The sequence below is a fragment of the Bos indicus genome, chromosome 3, assembly GCF_029378745.1.
Source record: "Bos indicus isolate NIAB-ARS_2022 breed Sahiwal x Tharparkar chromosome 3, NIAB-ARS_B.indTharparkar_mat_pri_1.0, whole genome shotgun sequence".
In the NCBI taxonomy this organism is placed as follows: Eukaryota; Metazoa; Chordata; class Mammalia; order Artiodactyla; family Bovidae; genus Bos; species Bos indicus.
Genome location: NC_091762.1, coordinates 75,261,691 through 75,279,711, shown reverse-complemented (window position 1 = coordinate 75,279,711; position 18,021 = coordinate 75,261,691). Strand labels below are relative to the sequence as shown.

Below are 18,021 nucleotides of genomic sequence, written 5' to 3'. Positions count from 1 at the left end.
TAAATTGTTACCAGAATCAACTTTCATCATAGGAAACAATATGACATAGTTGTTAAGAGCCTAACTTCTGGAGTCAAACCACCTGGGCTCAAATCCCAGCTCTATACTCCTCAATTTCTAAATGGACATAGTAACAGAACCTACCATGCCGGGCTTTTGTGAAGATTAAGTCAGGTAATACACATAAAGTACTTAGCTCAGTGTCAGCAGACAGTAAATATTAATAAATAAGCTCCCAATAAAAATTAGTTATTCTTGATTATTACACTGGGCTTCCCTTGTGGCTCATCTGGTAAAGAATCCGCCTGCAATGTGGGGGACCTGGGTTCAATCCCCGGGTTAGGAAGATCCCCTGGAGAAGGGAAAGGCTACCCACACCAGTATTCTGGCCTGGAGAATTCCACGGACTATACAACCCATGGGGGTCACAAAGAGTCGGACACGACTGAGAAACTTTCGCTTTCACTAATTATTATAATATCTTAGTGTTTACAAAATACAATCTAAATTTCACTAGCATAAAAAGCTCTGAAAGGGCTGGCTACTGCTACACACCCAATATCATTTGTTACTTCTACTCTTCTGCTACATCACTTTTTGTTCTGAGCCATATTAAACTTCTTGAAGGGTCCCAAACACATCATTTTCTCATATCCTTGGGCATTAATACATGCTACTTGCTCTACATAGGATGCCATGTCCCTGTGTGTTCCAAGCCTCAGTTTCAGAGCTACCTCCTCTACCTTCAAGTAATCTCTGGAAATACCTATGTATGCACTGTGCTTCCTCTATAGCAATAAGAACTATTTATTTGCATATTTGTCTTCCTACTAGGCTACAGGTTTCTTAAAATAGTTAAAAAGAACAAAAAAATGTAGACATCAGTTGTGAAAATTCTAAAAAGGCAACATCACTTTTAACTCTAAGTGGAACTAAGTGACAATAAACCTGGATATTTAAATGAAGAAAAAGCATACAGCCTTTTTGTTTGTCTCTTTATTCTCTAGTAATCTCTAGTATTCTCTAGGAAGATCTACAAATTTTCTACAGAATAATTGTGAGTAAGATGTTTCTTACCTATTAAAGGAAAGGTTGATTGTTTGTAGCCCTGTCAAAGATTCCATTTCTTCAGGCAAAGAACTTAAAAAATTATTCCTAAATTAGAGAGAAAAAGATGATTTACAAAATTTGAAAATTTGTCCAAATTTATAATTAAAGTATTGATCGGACAAAAATTTATATAGCTCAGTTTGTCAATTCTTGATTTCATTAAGACTGTGTCCTGAGAATTCTGAATCAGTCAGCAGCTTTAAGTGTTTGATCAATGGGCCTAATTCTAATACCAAAGTGCAACCAACTGGTGATGCAAACAACTCTTTAGTAATAGATTTAACAGAATGAACACTGTAAACTAATCCCTTATCTACTTCAAATTGCAATCAGCAATACTTTCCACAGTCAGAGCCCTTTAGGTCATGCCTATAAATACTATATTATTTGACATCACAAGTATTTTACGTATTTGATTAATACAAATATTTCATATATAGAATAATTGAAGAATAACTGAAAAATTACATAAAAAGAGGAAACAGAAATGCAAAGAGATTCTGTATATTTAGAAACTTAGAGTTTTCTACTATATAAGTATTAAGGAAGACTATTTCTACTTTTAGTTTAGAATTTTAATTTGCACAATGTGTAACTTTTCAAGATCTTACAACAGAACACAGAAGTAAAGGGAATCTCATTTACCACTAAAATGATCTCGGAAAAAATTTAGAAGGTTAACAAGAAGGTAGAAATATTCTAGAGGTCATAGCAACATTTGGTTGCTAAGTCATGTCCTACTCTTTGTGACCCCACGGACTGTAGCTCACCAGGCTTCTCTGTCCATGGGATTTTCCAAGCAAGAATACTAGAGTGGGTTACCATTTCTTTCTCCAGGGGATCTTCCCAACCCAGAGACTGAATGCCCATCTCCTGCATCTGTCGAATCCACAGGTGGATTCTCTACCACTGACCCACCAGAGAGAAGCCCCAAAACTACCAATAGAAAACATTTGTGAGAAAATTATCTCCAACTAGATGATTATCTATCACACTGAGTAATTTTCTCTAACCTATATTTTTGCATTCAGAAGTGAAGCCTAATATATTAATATGCCATACTTTGTACAACTCAACATATGTCCTTTTTTCTTTTCTCTGTATTTTTCTCCATTATTGTCTTTATTAATCCATGCTGAATACCAACTGATGGTCTATATCTTCTCCTAGAGTCTTATACATACTGATATCAAACATAAAAGCATATTTTAGTCACTTAATTAGAAATTTCCAGGTACAGTTATAGACAGAGGCACACACATCGATAGACACACACACACACAAGGATGGGATGAAAAGAAATAAAGTCAGCAGCACTGGAGCAGGGATTCATCCTCACTGCTCCATTTGATACTGAACTAAAATGTGCTTTTAAACTGTTTTGCCAGTGTAACTGTCCGTGGAAAATAGAAATAATTCCACATTTAGCAAGAGCATACATGCTAATATACTTGTTTTAACTGCGTAAGGAAAAAATTTTTGTCTCTGTATGAAGACTAAATCTTCGAACAGATATAATTAGCTTATTGTAATTTAACTATTGTGTGAGTGGAGCAAGAGCAGGTACATTTTAATAAACTAAAACCACACCTAGTAACAACATACATGAGAAGTCAGAAGCCCAGGTAATAGAAATATACTTCACAAACCAAGCTTTAAAGCCTAAGAAAATAAATGACTATCTGACCCTGAAATACCTATTATCACCCTCAAAAACCTGTGACACTTCTGATCCTGTCACTTAAACTTAGGACATATTTAAATTAAACTTCCTATTACCTCTGTAGAGCCTTAAATAGTTTCCTTTATTTTTGCTATCAATCATAGTGTTATCTTGCCTTGTGTGGTTAATATATTTTGAAACCAAATAGGTTGTTTTTATGATAAAGTCATGCTAGCTATTGTGCCAGCATAGCATTTGGACAGTTTTATGTTAAAAAAGAAAAAAGCAATATGAAGTAAATACTTTCCATGTGCTATTTTAATTTTGCTTAAGTATGACTCTAATAAAGTGTATTTCCTAATATTTTAAATAATTGTCTTATCACATAACTTCAAATGACATCTGATTAAACTATTTCCTAAATGCTTACTTTTAGATTACTCCTAAAATTTTATTAATAAAGACCAATTTTGTTTCTTAGGAAAACATGAGGGAAAGGGCAAAAATCAGGTAAAATACAAATTATTATTAAAAAAGGGAAGCAATAGTATCAATAAATACCTGAGATCTAAAAAAGTCAATTTTTGAAGTGTACATAATTCCAAGGATATAAAGGAAAGCTTATTAAAACTGAGATTGACATCAGAAACCATTTCCTTCAGTTCCACAATCCTGAAACAATAATAATTTTAAATATTAATACTTGAATTCACTGTCAAAACTTTAAAACTACAAGCTGACCATAGAGAAAAAAAGCTTATATTATTTTTGCTAATTAAGATTTTCTGTAACTTTTACTTTTCTCACAAAAAATCCCAGTCAGTTTGGATGTGTAACTGATAAAAATAGATTTTTAAAAACAGCTGTAATATTATCTGTCCAGGAATTTCTATTGGACTTTAAATGTATGTTGAAGTTTAAGAAACCATTCAGTCTGTTTAAACTAATTATGGACTCACTGCACTTCCCGCCAAAATCTAGGCAATACTTTATTAATTCCTATCTCAGGAAATACTTAAGTAAATTGTACCAAATCCCTCAAATATTAACAATGTAAGGTATTTTACGTATACTTCCTAAGTAAAAAACTATTAAAAATAATTATTATTGCAACTAAGATGCAAGTACAACTGAGAATGAGTCACAGCTTAATAGAAATAGCATCATGAATAGTTCTTACCTTTTGGGAATTTCACACAGCTGATTCTTACTGAAGTTAATCGAAGTGATAATGTTACTTTTTACCGCATCAAACACTTCATCAGGAATCAAAGCTGTCTGTTTATCACTAAATGAAAAATGGTTTAAAGATGCATCATTCTGGGACTTCCCTCGTGGTCCAGTGCCTAAGACTCCACGGTCCCAATGCAGTAGGCCCTGGTCAGGGAACTAGATCCTGCATGCCCCAACTAAGACTGAAGATCCAGAGAGCCTAAACTAAAACCTGGTGCAACCAAACAAACCATTTTTTTAAAAAGTGCATCATTCTTAGCAATCTGGAAAGACATGATTATTGCTGTTCATTTTAAAGGCCTTTAAAGATTTCATAAGGAGATTTTTCAAGGTAGTTTATTATGAAGCTCTGTAAAGAATACCACAAAAACCTACCAACTCACAAAATGTTAGGAATTCAGACACCCTATTGTGTCATAACACCTTGTGTCACACCTTTGGTGTGACATAAACTCACAGTCATAAACTCAATATGAACAAAAACAGATACCTTTAAAGTCTAAGATGTCCAACAGTCATAACAGTGAAGGAACAGTATTTGGGATTCCTGTACCCTAAATCTTTAATTTTAAAAACTATCTCACCTCCTGTCTTAAAAATCTCTTAATAGAGTTTAGCTGTCAACTTTCTTTGGATACAGAGTTAACTGCAGACAACAACCAATTTTTAAAAGTTCAACACGATACTAAACTAGTTTTCTCATAACCTAAACAGTTTCTCCCTCACTTAGCATGTGACAAAGTACACAGGGTTATGGCCTTGGACTAAACTATTTCTGGTTCTTTCATTAATATACTTTGTTAATTTACCTTCCTTAAACCTCAGTTCTATGAAGTTAGAATCTAAAGGCATTTTCTTTTCATTAAATTTCATTACATTTCTTTTCCATTAAAATTTTCAGTTATATTTTCAATAAAATATAATTTTAGTAAGAAAGTACAGTAGAACTCTGACATTTGCAAATTTAACAATTTGATATTATAATTGGGCATTATGCTTATGTTCTTCTTTTACAATTTTTAATTCCTAACCTCATCCACTAAAAAGAATCTTCAGAGGAATTCCAAAAATGAACTGTATGAACAAGAAAAAAATATTACATATAATGTGTGATACTGGAGAACTGTATGAGAAAAGCACTATAATACAGAAAGATAAAAAGTCTAAATTTCACCGTCATTATGCTTCCACTTTTGCTTTTGGGTTCCATTTTCTGCTGTGCAGATGGAGCACTTTTACCTTTTTGATCAGAATTGCTCAAGTCACAGAGAACTGATTTATCCAAATTAAAGTTTGAAGAGTTATGCTATTTTAAAAACTTCAGTTGAAGGCATTTATGCCTTAAGATTGGGAAATAATTTATACTTTAAATAGAATACTTCTGTCCAATTCAAGTCTCCAAGGAAAACAAATTACAATAAATTTAGAATCAAAACAATCTAAGATGTATGGTCTTAAGTGCTACCTTTATTATGCTTTTGTGGTATCGATGCCTTTAAAGAATGGGAATGATTAACCCCACCAAAAAAAAAAAAGTATCAATACTACTTTATAGATTGCTTAAAACAATTAAAAGAAAGAGCATATATAAAGTAGCACAGTGTTCAGCATAGACGAGAAACTCAATAAACTCAATAAATCATATCCATGCAGAGTAGAGGGAGTGGAAGCCAGAGATAAAAGGAATTCTAAGCTAAGAAATTCCAAGACAGGACTCAAGTCTGTCTGAACATTTGGTATATTACAAAACCTAACATAGAATTTGATACCTAGTAGGTTCCAAAAATATCTACTGAATAAATGGGTATGCTGCTGCTGCTGCTAAGTCGATTCAGTCGTGTCCGACTCTGTGCGACACCACAGATGGCAGCCCACCAGGCTCCCCCGTCCCTGGGATTCTCCAGGCAAGAACACTGGAGTGAGTTGCCATTTCCTTCTCCAGAATAAATGGGTATATTATGTGTAAAATAGAACATGCTAAATTACTACACTAGTATGCTATGAAAAGGACACAACTACAACGATGGATGAGTACTATCTTGTATTACAGTGTCAAAGAAGGAAGGCTTAGAGTAGTGATTTCTATGTGAATGAAACACAGCAAATATGAAATGGAGACTGTATCCTGACTGCTGAGGAGGTAGTACCCACTGATACTACACATTAAGGAAAAGAGGCCAGGAACTGATGATGATTCTGTGGATAACTGAATAAACCTTGTCACTATCTAACTTGAGAATGTACTCTTTTCAATACAATACCAAAGCATGAACTAATCACTGAAAGACTTCTGACTGTACTGGCTGTTTTTATCACTGTTGCCTTAGACAGTACTGAAGAATACTTGACAATCACTTCCAATTTCTGCATAAGTATCTTCTTTCTCCAGTCAAACACATGCCCATAATATACAAATATCATTAGGCTTCTGCCTCGGTTTACATACCAACATTGTAACTGTTACAGGTTTAATATATGTGCCACTCAGGGAGAAATATCAATCACCTCAGATATGCAGATGACACCACCCTTATGGCAGAAAGTGAAGAGGAACTAAAAAGCCTCTTGATGAAAGTGAAAGTGGAGAGTGAAAAAGTTGGCTTAAAGCTCAACATTCAGAAAACGAAGATCATGGCATCTGGTCCCATCACTTCATGGGAAATAGATGGGGAAACAGTGGAAACAGTGTCAAACTTTTTTTCTGGGCTCCAAAATCACTGCAGATGGTGACTGCAGCCATGAAATTAAAAGACGCTTACTCCTTGGAAGGAAAGTTATGACCAACCTAGACAGCATATTCAAAAGCAGAGACATAACTTTGCCAACAAAGGTTCGTCTAGTCAAAGCTATGGTTTTTCCTGTGGTCATGTATGGATGTGAGAGTTGGACTGTGAAGAAGGCTGAGCGCCGAGGAATTGATGCTTTTGAACTGTGGTGTTGAAGAAGACTCTTGAGAGTCCCTTGGACTGCAAGGAGATCCAACCAGTCCATTCTGAAGGAGATCAGCCCTGGGATTTCTTTGGAAGGAATGATGCTAAAGCTGAAACTCCAATACTTTGGCCACCTCATGGGAAGAGTTGACTCATTGGAAAAGACTCTGACGCTGGGAGGGATTGGGGGCAAGAGAAGAAGGGGACGACAGAGGATGAGATGGCTGGATGGCATCACTGACTCAATGGATGTGAGTCTCAGTGAACTCCGGGAGTTGGTGATGGACAGGGAGGCCTGGCGTGCTGCAATTCATGGGTCGCAAAGAGTCGGACACGAGTGAGGGACTGATCTGATCTGATCTGAGAGCACATTATTATAACATATTATTTGACTTGAATTCAGATATATAAACAGAGTACAACCTCTCAAGCTTTGTCTGCTTGAGGTATTCATTAAATAAATGATACTTACACTTTTTAGTTACCAATATATGACCTCCCTCCAATATAAAATTTTCTCTGGATGCTGGTTACTGAGTCAGAAAATCTTATTACGAAACAATACTGCGTCTCGTATTTTACAATTATAAAATATTATAAAAAATTTACTATTAACCATATATTGACCTCCTTAAGCATGATAAATACAAATCACCTAAGGAATGGACTTAAATTCATCGTATATGCTTCTACCTCATCACTTTTTTTGCAATCGCTATTATTCTAAGTACTAATGCACTCTGATGAATTCTTCACCAACTGTCCTTTTTTCTGAAGAATTATTTCTGAAAGTTACCTATGTGTTTTACAACATTTAAGAAAATGAATTACATACCTATAGTCTAACATTTTTAATGTGATGATGGTGTGCACATTGACTCTAGATTCACTTGGCAGCGTCATGGCAGTCTCAATAACAGAATCATTTTGGCTAGGTCCATCATCTGGCAAAAGAAAAGTTATATAAAACTAATATTTATACTACAAAGTCATTTAAAAATTCCTGAAAGTACTTTAAAATAGTACATATGATTTTTAGATACTATTGGTGAAAATGTCTTTTCATATGCTTTATTTCCAATAACTCAAATCTAAGTATAGTTTGATCTTTATGTAATAGAAAAAAGATAAAAAGTTCAAAATCTTTTAATAAATCTTACCATAAGAAAATTTAGGAGTAGGAAAGGATAAAGAGTAACTACAATGTCTCAGAAGAAACAATGACAAGCAAAAATAGTATTCCTTCCAACGAAGGAATTTGTTAACAAAGGAAAAGTACTATTTTCCAAAAATGTCTACCAAACAGGCATCTGCCTATCTTTTCAGTTTAGGACACAATGAAGCTGATTATCCCCAATCATTTAAAATCTGGCAATTTGCATAGCCTAGTAAGCTTTTGGTACTTTAGTTACATTCAAGTAAGATTTTTCCTAGCAAATGTAAGACTGTATTTTCACTAGATATTTCCTAACACGCATACCTACTCACATTTACATACAACCAACTCCTTCACCAAATTCTAGAGACTGTTTAATGTTTAACACATAATGTTTAATGTTTTACAGCATAAAAAGCAAAACAAACAAAAATCATCCACAATTAAAAGAAATGGCTTTGTGATTTTTTGGCGAAAGAGACTTCAGCCATTTAGACATAAATAAAATAAGACAATTTTTAGCAATGTGGAAATGATGGAATAGTCCTAATAGTCACATTAAGAACAGAGGCTTGCGGAAAGAACATTAAAAAAACAATTAGCAGTATCCCTGATCTTTTCTCAACCCAGCAGGCATTTAATGAAACTTGTTGAATGATACTAAGTATATTTCTCTTGCCTTAAGCTCCTCAGACATTCATTAGTCAATAATTATTAAACTATTTTTCCACACAAATACATCCATATAAACACTTTATTTACAGAAGTAACATAATAAATGACAGACTATCGAATAGAGATAAAAGACACAGAGGACAACACTGATTTCAAGAGAAATGCTTTGCTGTTTAGAAGTTCCCGAGCAGTCTGGCTATGCCACTTCAAAGAATATGTAATATATACTGCCAAATTACATCTGCAGAGGCAGTATTAAACCAGCAACAAAACCCAGCGTTATTTTTAAATGTACATTTATATTAGCATGATTATATATTAAAATAGAATATTCTCAATACTTTCCAAAGAGCTACTTTTAATAATCAGCATCAAAGAGAATGTAAAGAGGAAGGCAATTGTCTGTTGCGGGGGGGACACTAATGTGAGAAACAGATTTACTTTGCACTATATTTTCTTGTACATTTATTGCCTTTTTGATTAAAAAAACCAAGATAGTAATATTCCATAAATGGATCCAGATTCAATGCAATCCCTATCAGAATGATAACTTACTTCTTTGTAGAAATTAACAAGCAGATTCTAAAATGTTTATGATATTGCAAAAAAAAACCCAGAACAGTCAAAACAAACTATTTTAAAAGAAGAATAAAGCAGGAGGACTTATACACCTTCCAATTTCAAAATTTATTACAAAGCAGTGGTAACCAATATACTGTAGTACTGGCACAAGATAGGAATAAAGATCAATGGAATAAACTTGTGAGTCTAAAATGAACCCTACATTCATGGTTAACTGATATTCAACAAAAACAATGCCAATACTATTCAATGAGAAAAGCTGACTTTTCAACAAATGGTACACAGAAACTGCATAATCACATGCAAAAGAATGTAAGTGGAAAGAATGAAAGTGGACCCTTATCTCATAGCATTTATAAAAATTAATTCACAGTGGATCAAAGACATGAATGTAAGAGCAGAAGTATAAACCTCTTAGAAGAAAAAAAAGTAGAAAATCTTCATAAAACAGGATTTTGCAAAGAAATTTTAGATATGAAACAAAAAGCATTAGCAAAAAAAGAAAATGACTATTAAAATTAAAAAAAAAAACTTGTGTTTCAAAGGACGCTATTGAGAAAATGAAAAGACAACACAGATGCCTAGAAAACATTTCCAAATTGTATATCTGACAAGAGACTTATACCTAGAATACATAAAGAATTATTACATCAACAATTAAAAAATTAAAAACTGGGCAAAAGAACTCAAGATATTTCACCAAAGGTGTACAAATGGCTAATAAGCACATGATGCTCAACATCATTATTCAAATCTGTTAATATACTTCCCAGTCAACAGAATCCTTATTTTATACAGTAATAGTCAAGTTTTGTTCTTTTACAAAGATAAAGCATAGGTGCTGCCAGAATCTTTATGCTAATTTCTAACTGGTACCCTAAAACTCAACTCAGAGATTACGGACAGAACAGTATTACTGTGAATGTAAGAGTGTTTTCATAATTTCAGCATATTATGGTCTCATGGATTCAGATCAGAGCCATATCCACCAGGGGCCATTTCCTCTAAATATTTATACTAAAACTATATGCAAATTTATATACGATTAACACTTCACCACTTTTCACGTTATCTTTTAAAATATGGGAGAAAATAGAAGAGTACCTTTAATCTTGCTTCGTAGGTATTTTAAGACTTCTTGGGTTCCTTTCTGAAAAGAGGGGGATAAAAACGTATTCACCAGACATACATTGCAGTTTTATATTAATAGATCATGTGTATGTTTCAATATCAAGTTTAAAAACAAGAGCTGAATTCTAAATATGCTTACATTTATAATTTCTCTTCGAATGGTTCTCAAAGGATTTCCTTCAAGTGCCAGGAATTTCAAATGAAGTCTTCCCAATGAACAGGGCAGACTATAAAAGATTAAATAGATTTAAAGGAAAACATTCGGGATAAGTATAATTCAACCAAGTAGTTGATTATAAAACAAACAACATATGACAAGCTTTACATCATAAAATAGTGTCAAAGAAAACCCAAGTTAATTCAGGCCTAAAATATTTCCTTTCAAGATAAATGCCAAACATGTTTAAAAAAAATAAGAATTGTTTCAATACTGTCATATTAGGATTATTAGAAAAAGAATGTGAGCTATAAAATATTTCCTAAATTACAGACAGTACCCCTCTTTTTTTTTTTTTTTTGAGTTCATTGCATTTATAGTTTTTTTTTTTTTTTTATTCTTCCAATTTTATTTTATTTTTAAACTTTACATAATTGTATTAGTTTTGCCAAATATCAAAATGAATCCGCCACAGGTATACATGTGTTCCCCATCCCGAACCCTCCTCCCTCCTCCCTCCCCATACCATCCCTCTGGGCCGTCCCAGTGCCCCAGCCCCAAGCATCCAGCATCATGCACCGAACCTGGACTGGCAACTCGTTTCCTACATGATATTTTACATGTTTCATTGCCATTCTCCCAGACAGTACCACTCTTATGGCAGAAAGCAAAGAAGAACTAAAGAGCCTCTTGATGAAAATGAAAGATGAGAGTGAAAAAGCTGACTTAAAACTCAACACTCAGAAAACTAAGATCATGGCATCTGGTTTCATCACTTCATGGCAAATAGATGGAGAAACAATGAAAACAGTGACAGACTTCATTTTTCGGGGCTATAAAATCACTGCAGATGGTGACCGTAGCCATGAAATTAAAAGATGCTTGCTCCTCGGAAGGAAAGTTATGACCGACCTAGACAGCATTTTAAAAAGCAGAGACATTACTTTGCCAACAAAGGTCCGTCTAGTCAAAGCTGTGGTTTTTCCAGTTGTCATGTATGGATGTGAGATTTGGACTATAAAGAAAGCTGAAAGCTGAAGAATTGATGCTTTTGAACTGTGGTGTTGGAGAAGACTCTCGAGAGTCCCTTCGACAGCAAGGAGATCCAACCAGTCCATCCTAAAGGATATCAGTCCTGAGTGTTCATTGGAAGGACTGATGCTGAAGCTGAAACTCCAATACTTTGGCCACCTGATGTGAAGAACTGACTCATTAGAAAAGACCCTGATGCTGGGAAAGATTGAAGGCAGGAGGAGAAGGGGATGACAGAGGATGAGATGGTTGGATGGCATCACCGCCTCTATGGACATGAGTTTGAGTAAACTATAGTAGTTGGTGATGGACAGGAAGGCCTGGCATGCTGCAGTCCATGGGGTGGCAAAGAGTTGGACACAATTGAGCGACTGAACTGAACTGAGACAGTGCTAAAAAGTAAATGTTAGCAAATAAAAAAATTCCTAAATGAAAAAATCATAAAGAATAATTTTTAATCATATACTTCAGATTTTCATTCAAAAAGGAAAGTCATTTTTTTTTTTTTGGTACACAAGATAAAACCTGTTGATATACATAAACATTAAATCTCAAAATTTATTAAGCATCTATAATATACTAGGAATTGTTGTAGGGATATCAAGGTCCTTTCCCTTAAAAACTTTTCAGATGAACAAAAGAAAAGGACACATAAAAGGACACATTTTGGCTAACCAAAATACAGGAATTATCATATGTTGCTGGTGAGCATGTAAAATAGCACAGCCACTTTGGTAAGTGGGAGTTTTTTCAAACACACATTTACCATACAACTAAGCAATCCCACTCCTACATATTTACTCAGGAAAAATGAAAATTATGTCCAATAGAGACTTACATGAATGTTCACAACAGTCAGAAAATTGAGAGCAATCCAAACATCCAACAACTAACTACTGAAGAGATGAAAAAATTGTGGCATATCTGTATAACGCAATAACACTCAGCAATAAAAATGAATAAATTACTAAGAGAAAAACCACACGAATCAATCACAGAAGCGTTATACTACGTGAAAGAAAGCATAAAAACTATATGCTGTGACTTCATTCATATGGTACTTAGAAAAGTCCAGTGACAGAGCTCATCAGTGGTTGCCAGGGGTTGAGTGTATGAAAAGTGGATTGACTGCAAAGGGTATGAAGAGACTTTAGGAAAACAGAAACGTTCACTACGGTGACAGTGAATTACACCAATACATACCGTTGTCAAAACTCATTAAACTATTTTTTATATATATATATATATATATATATAAAATTAGATACATGCTAAACAAGTAAAGCTGCTTTCAGACTAGGGAAGTAGAAATTAGAAAAAGGACTAAAGGGAGAAGGAAGTAGCAAAGCCTGGATTTGGACCTAAAAGAATAGAATTCCATTAGGGAGTCAAGCAGGAAAAGGGCATTCTAAGGTAAAGAAAATGAAGAAAGAAAAAGTCAGCATATTTACAGTTCAATGTAGTCATAAGATACTTGTGGGACTGAAAGATGAAAAAGAGAGAATGATGAAATCTGACTGTGAGATGTACTTGACTATTATGCTAAAAATCCTGGACTTTATCTTGCAAGACAGTGATTCCTAATTGTTGGTTAGAAAACCAGATGTATGAAAATCTCTCAGGAACTTTAAAAAACAAAACCAAAGCAATTCTAAGGTCCCACTGCTAAAGATTCTAATTCACTACTGTCTCTGTATCTGCATTTTCTTCTTAAAGCTTTTCTTGTGGTTCTAATACATAGTCATATTTAGGAAAAAGTGCTCTAACAATGGAGAACCATCAGTTTTTTAGTTGAAGAAAAAGCTGATAGCTTGTATTTTATAAAAACTACTCTGGTAGCATTGTAAGGAATCAATGTTGTTAAAGGAGATTCTGGAGGGGTACAAAATGAAAAGAATGGTCTTAATGTCTAGGACAAAGGCGGCAATGGCACCCCACTCCAGTTCTCTTGCCTAGAAAATCCCATGGACGGAGGAGCCTGGAAGGCTGCAGTCCATGGGGTCGCTGAGGGTTGGACACGACTGAGCGACTTCACTTTCACTTTTCATTTTCATGCATTGGAGAAGGACATGGCAACCCACTCCAGTGTTCTTGCCTGGAGAATCCCAGGGACGGCGGAGCCTGGTGGGCTGCCGTCTATGGGGTCGCACAGAGTCGGACACGACTGAAGTGACTTGGTAGTAGTAGTAGTAGTAATGTCTAGGAAGTATGAGGTTAGATGAAAGTAAAGAAAATATTTACTAGCTTCATTATGTTCTAGGCCCTGTGATACATACACACTTTATATCCAGAGCTCTGGAGAAAGAGAAATATACATATCAGAAATATTTGTACTGATTACTTAAATAGTATTTATCATCATTTTTATTTTAAATATTTCCCTTCTACTGTTTTTACATATTACTAGTAGCCATAATAAAACTGCTATGGGGAGAAAGGTAACTCCCTGGTGGCTCAGATGGTAAAGAATCTGCCTACAATGCAAAAGACACAGAAAATGTGGGTTCGATCCCTCAGTCAGGAAGATCCCCTGAAGAAGGAAATGGCAACCCACTCCAGTATTCCTTGCCTGAAAAATTCCATGGACAGAGGAGACTGGTGGGCTACAGTCCATAAGGTTAGAGAGTCAGACACAACTGAGTGACTAACATGGGGAAAAGCATACATGTCAATATTTATGAGGCAAGCAATTCTTTCATTCATTAGTTATAAGTACTTTTAGAAATATCCGTTCACTTATTATGTCATAAATAGAAGTGATTGAAAAGAATGGTCACTGTCCAAGTACTCAAATTGATGGTCAAGATGTACCATATGCCATATGTACACTGTGAAAACAATTCTGGCTTTTTAAAGTAAGTTACTGAAATATAAACCAAGAAAGTCTACCTTGCTTAACCTTTTCCCTGTTCATAACAAAACAGGTTTCTGACATCCAAATACAAAACTGCAGACACCTAACAGGTTTACAACCCTAAGTAAGTCTGAGTTTTATTTTTTATATATCTGTAAAGTAATTCCATCTCTAAATATTATGGTTTTATACGCTTTTAAAACTTTGCTCACTACCCTCTTCCTCTGCCTCTCCATCACAATCAATTGCTAAATACTCAATCTAACTCATCACACCTCTCACATTTTTCCTTGTCTTTCCATTCTCATTATCACTACAGTTTAGGTCCTTATTACATGAGAGGAATCTAAAAAGCTGTCAACACAGTAAACTGGACATACTAAGTGTGCCTATTCAAGTTAATTATTACTACATTAATCTAATAGAACTTATTTAGAATTCCCATCTATAAACCCACTCCTATCCAAAGCATTCAACCCACTATCATCATCAACTTACAAGGTTACAATCAAGTTAGTTTTGCTTTTAATCTCTCCATCTCTTAACCAATGAAAACTGACTCTTCATAGGGATTTCAAGGACCTCTTTCACATGGCTTCAGTTTATCTTTCAAGACCTAAGTACCTCACTACATGTACCCTACCAAACCTGATTCCTCACTGTCCTCTGAACATATACCTATAATTTATTTTGTAAACTTTCAGAGCTTTGTTTGTAGTTTTCTCCTGCCAAGTGAGTCATTCTGACCACCATACATATGAACCTGAAAACTGCGGTCATCCTTGAAAGATGGATGTCTCAACTAGAGTGAGGCATGCCCCACTGAGTAAATTTTTAAATTCTGTGCTCTAGGCAATTAACCTGCTTCACTCTGGTCCCAGTTCTATAACATCATCTAAAAATTTTACTTCTTACACAAAGTCTGCCCTGACTTTTCTCAATAAATTGTGATCCCTGTATCATCTTTAAGTCCCCAAAGTATTTCATATCTTTCCCATAGTTTTATAGTCATTTAACACATTCAACAAATATTTATCAGGCAGCTTCCATGAACCCAGGCACTGACACAGAAGTTAGAGCAGTGAAAGAGATAAAAACCTACCCATCCTCGAGTTCACATTCTAGTGGTTTAGAAAGAAATGAAAGAAAAATAGCACTAAGTCATGTCCAACTCTTACAATCCCATGTACTGTAGCCCGTCCACGCTTCTCTGTCCGTGGGATTCTCCACACAAGAATACTGGAGTGGGTTGCCATTACATTCTCCAGGCGGATATCCCAAGCCAGGAATTGAACCCAGGTCTCCCGCGTTGCAGGCAGATGCTTTACCAACTGAGCTCCGCAGGAGTCACTTGTAAATACAACTGATTCCATTAGTGTTTTAAGCTTGCTGCCAAGAACAAAATCTAATTACCCTTTGTAGGTCTGCACATGACACCTGCTAAATAAACATTTATTGAACTCAACTTATAAAAAAGATCTCTGCATGTTTTAACCAATGAATTATAATCAAATACAGACATGATTTCATATCATTCCTTCTTAAACTTACCTACTAATATCATTGTTGCTTAGATCAAGTCTTTCCAAAGACTGCAGGAGTGTAATTTCATCTGGAACAGATTTTAACTTGTTATCCCGCAGGTCTAGCACAAGGATAGAGTTCAGATGCTTAAGATGTTCTGCCCCTAACATTTCAATCTGGTTTTCTCCTACATGTAATTCCTACAAAACCAAAGATCAATCATGTGTATTTTTGTATTCAATTTGATACTAGATAATGAAAGTAAAACTGAAATCTTAATTTCAAATAACTGAAAAACACATGGAAAAAACATAATTTTCTAATGACTAAGTTGCTTAAATTTTTAATTATATTTAAGCTATTTTACAGTTACAGAAAAATAACAAAAAACAAAATTTTCAAGAATTTCCTAGTAATTTAAAAATAATTAAAGGCTTAATCCAGCAGAAAGTTCAAAGTTTAAAAAACCAAGGTAGAGAAATGATTTAGTAGTTACATTTATAGAACAAAAATACAAATCCAAGAGCTATACTGATGAAAAACTAAAGTTTTAAAACAAATCAGTATATATTTAAAAAGTTATTTATATTATAATAAATGTTTGTTACTCAAAATTTGTATTCATGATTTATAATAATGTTGTAATACATACTGATTTCCCATTAGCAGAATCTAAGATTATCAGATAATTAACCTTATTAAATGATAACTTTTTCAGTTATTTATATCATTGTCACCATTTTGCTTAAAGAAACTCAATGCATAAAAGTATACATAAGGGAAAGCAACCTATGGCAAATTTAAATACAATGTTAATGCATATACTTAATACCAAAAAAAAAAAGTAATTAATTTTAAACAGATCTTATGATGAGGTAAATATGAACTGGCAACTTAAAGAATTAGACACACATTTTTTCCTGGTATTCCAGGCTTCCTACACTATGGGCCCAACTTACTTTGTTAGCTTCATCATCTATTAAGTTGGTACAAAAGTAATTGAGGTTTTGGATTGTGAATTTTAAATCATTATTTTGCTGTTGTTCAGTCACTTAGTTGTGTCCAACTCATAACCAGGCTCAAACACATCTTTATTAACCAAAATAGGACCATTGCAATCAACACAATTTTGCCAGTGAAAAAATAAGTTTATTTCTATAGAATAAAAAGCTGTGCTTCAGGATTTGATGAACTCTTGGAAAGCATTTTCTGCATCCTGCTGGTTATGAAAGTGCTTTCCCTGCAAGAAGTTTTCGAGATGCTTGAAGAAGTGGTAGTCGGTTGCCAAGATGTCAGGTGAATATGGCAAATAAGACAAAACTTCATAGCCCAATTCATTCAACTTTTGAAGTGTTGGTTATATGACGTGCATTCAGGTGCTGTCATGGGGAATTGGGCCATTTCTGTTGACCAATGCCAACTGCAGATGGGGCAGTTTTCAGTGCATCTCATCGATTTGCTGAGCATACTCCTCAGATGTAATGGTTTTGCCAGGATTCAGAAAACTGTTGTGGATCAGACAGGCAACAGACCACCAGATAGTGACCATGACCTTTTCTGGTGCAAGTTTGGATTTAGAAGTGCCCTGGAGCTTCTTCTCGGTCCAACCACCTAGCTGGTCATTGCTGGTTGTCGTATAAAATACACTTTTGGTCAAAAGTCACAATCTGATCAAGAAATGATTCATTGTTGCACAGAATAAGAGAAGACACTTCAAAAAGATGATTTTTTTGATTTTCAGTCAGCTCATAAGGCATCCACTTACTGAACTTTTTCACCTTTCCAATTTGCTTCAAATGACAAAAACCGTAGAATGGTCAACAATGAGTTCTTCAACAACTTCTCATGTAGTTTTAAGACGATCAGCTTTAATGATACTCTCAATTGGTTGTCACCTTCTGATGGCTGGCCACTATGCTCTGCATCTTCAAGGCTCTCATCTCTTCTGCAAAACTTCTTGAACCACCACTGCAC

The 18,021-nt window shown here is 34.7% G+C and overlaps 1 protein-coding gene across 2 annotated transcripts in view; it reads right to left on the bottom strand.

Moving 5' to 3' along the window:
- LRRC40 (leucine rich repeat containing 40) overlaps positions 1–18,021 on the bottom strand; it is a 41,181-nt gene that overhangs the window by 6,766 nt on the left and 16,394 nt on the right. The window contains exons 7-13 of one of the 2 annotated variants that reach the window (XM_019957275.2): positions 16,075–16,247; positions 10,620–10,707; positions 10,454–10,499; positions 7,772–7,880; positions 3,954–4,061; positions 3,335–3,445; positions 1,078–1,155 (exon numbers count right to left, since the gene is read on the bottom strand). In XM_019957275.2, the coding sequence (XP_019812834.2) occupies positions 1,078–1,155; positions 3,335–3,445; positions 3,954–4,061; positions 7,772–7,880; positions 10,454–10,499; positions 10,620–10,707; positions 16,075–16,247 (713 nt within the window). The remainder of the gene's footprint in view (positions 1–1,077; positions 1,156–3,334; positions 3,446–3,953; positions 4,062–7,771; positions 7,881–10,453; positions 10,500–10,619; positions 10,708–16,074; positions 16,248–18,021) is intronic. The other variant, XM_019957276.2, reaches the window with a different exon arrangement.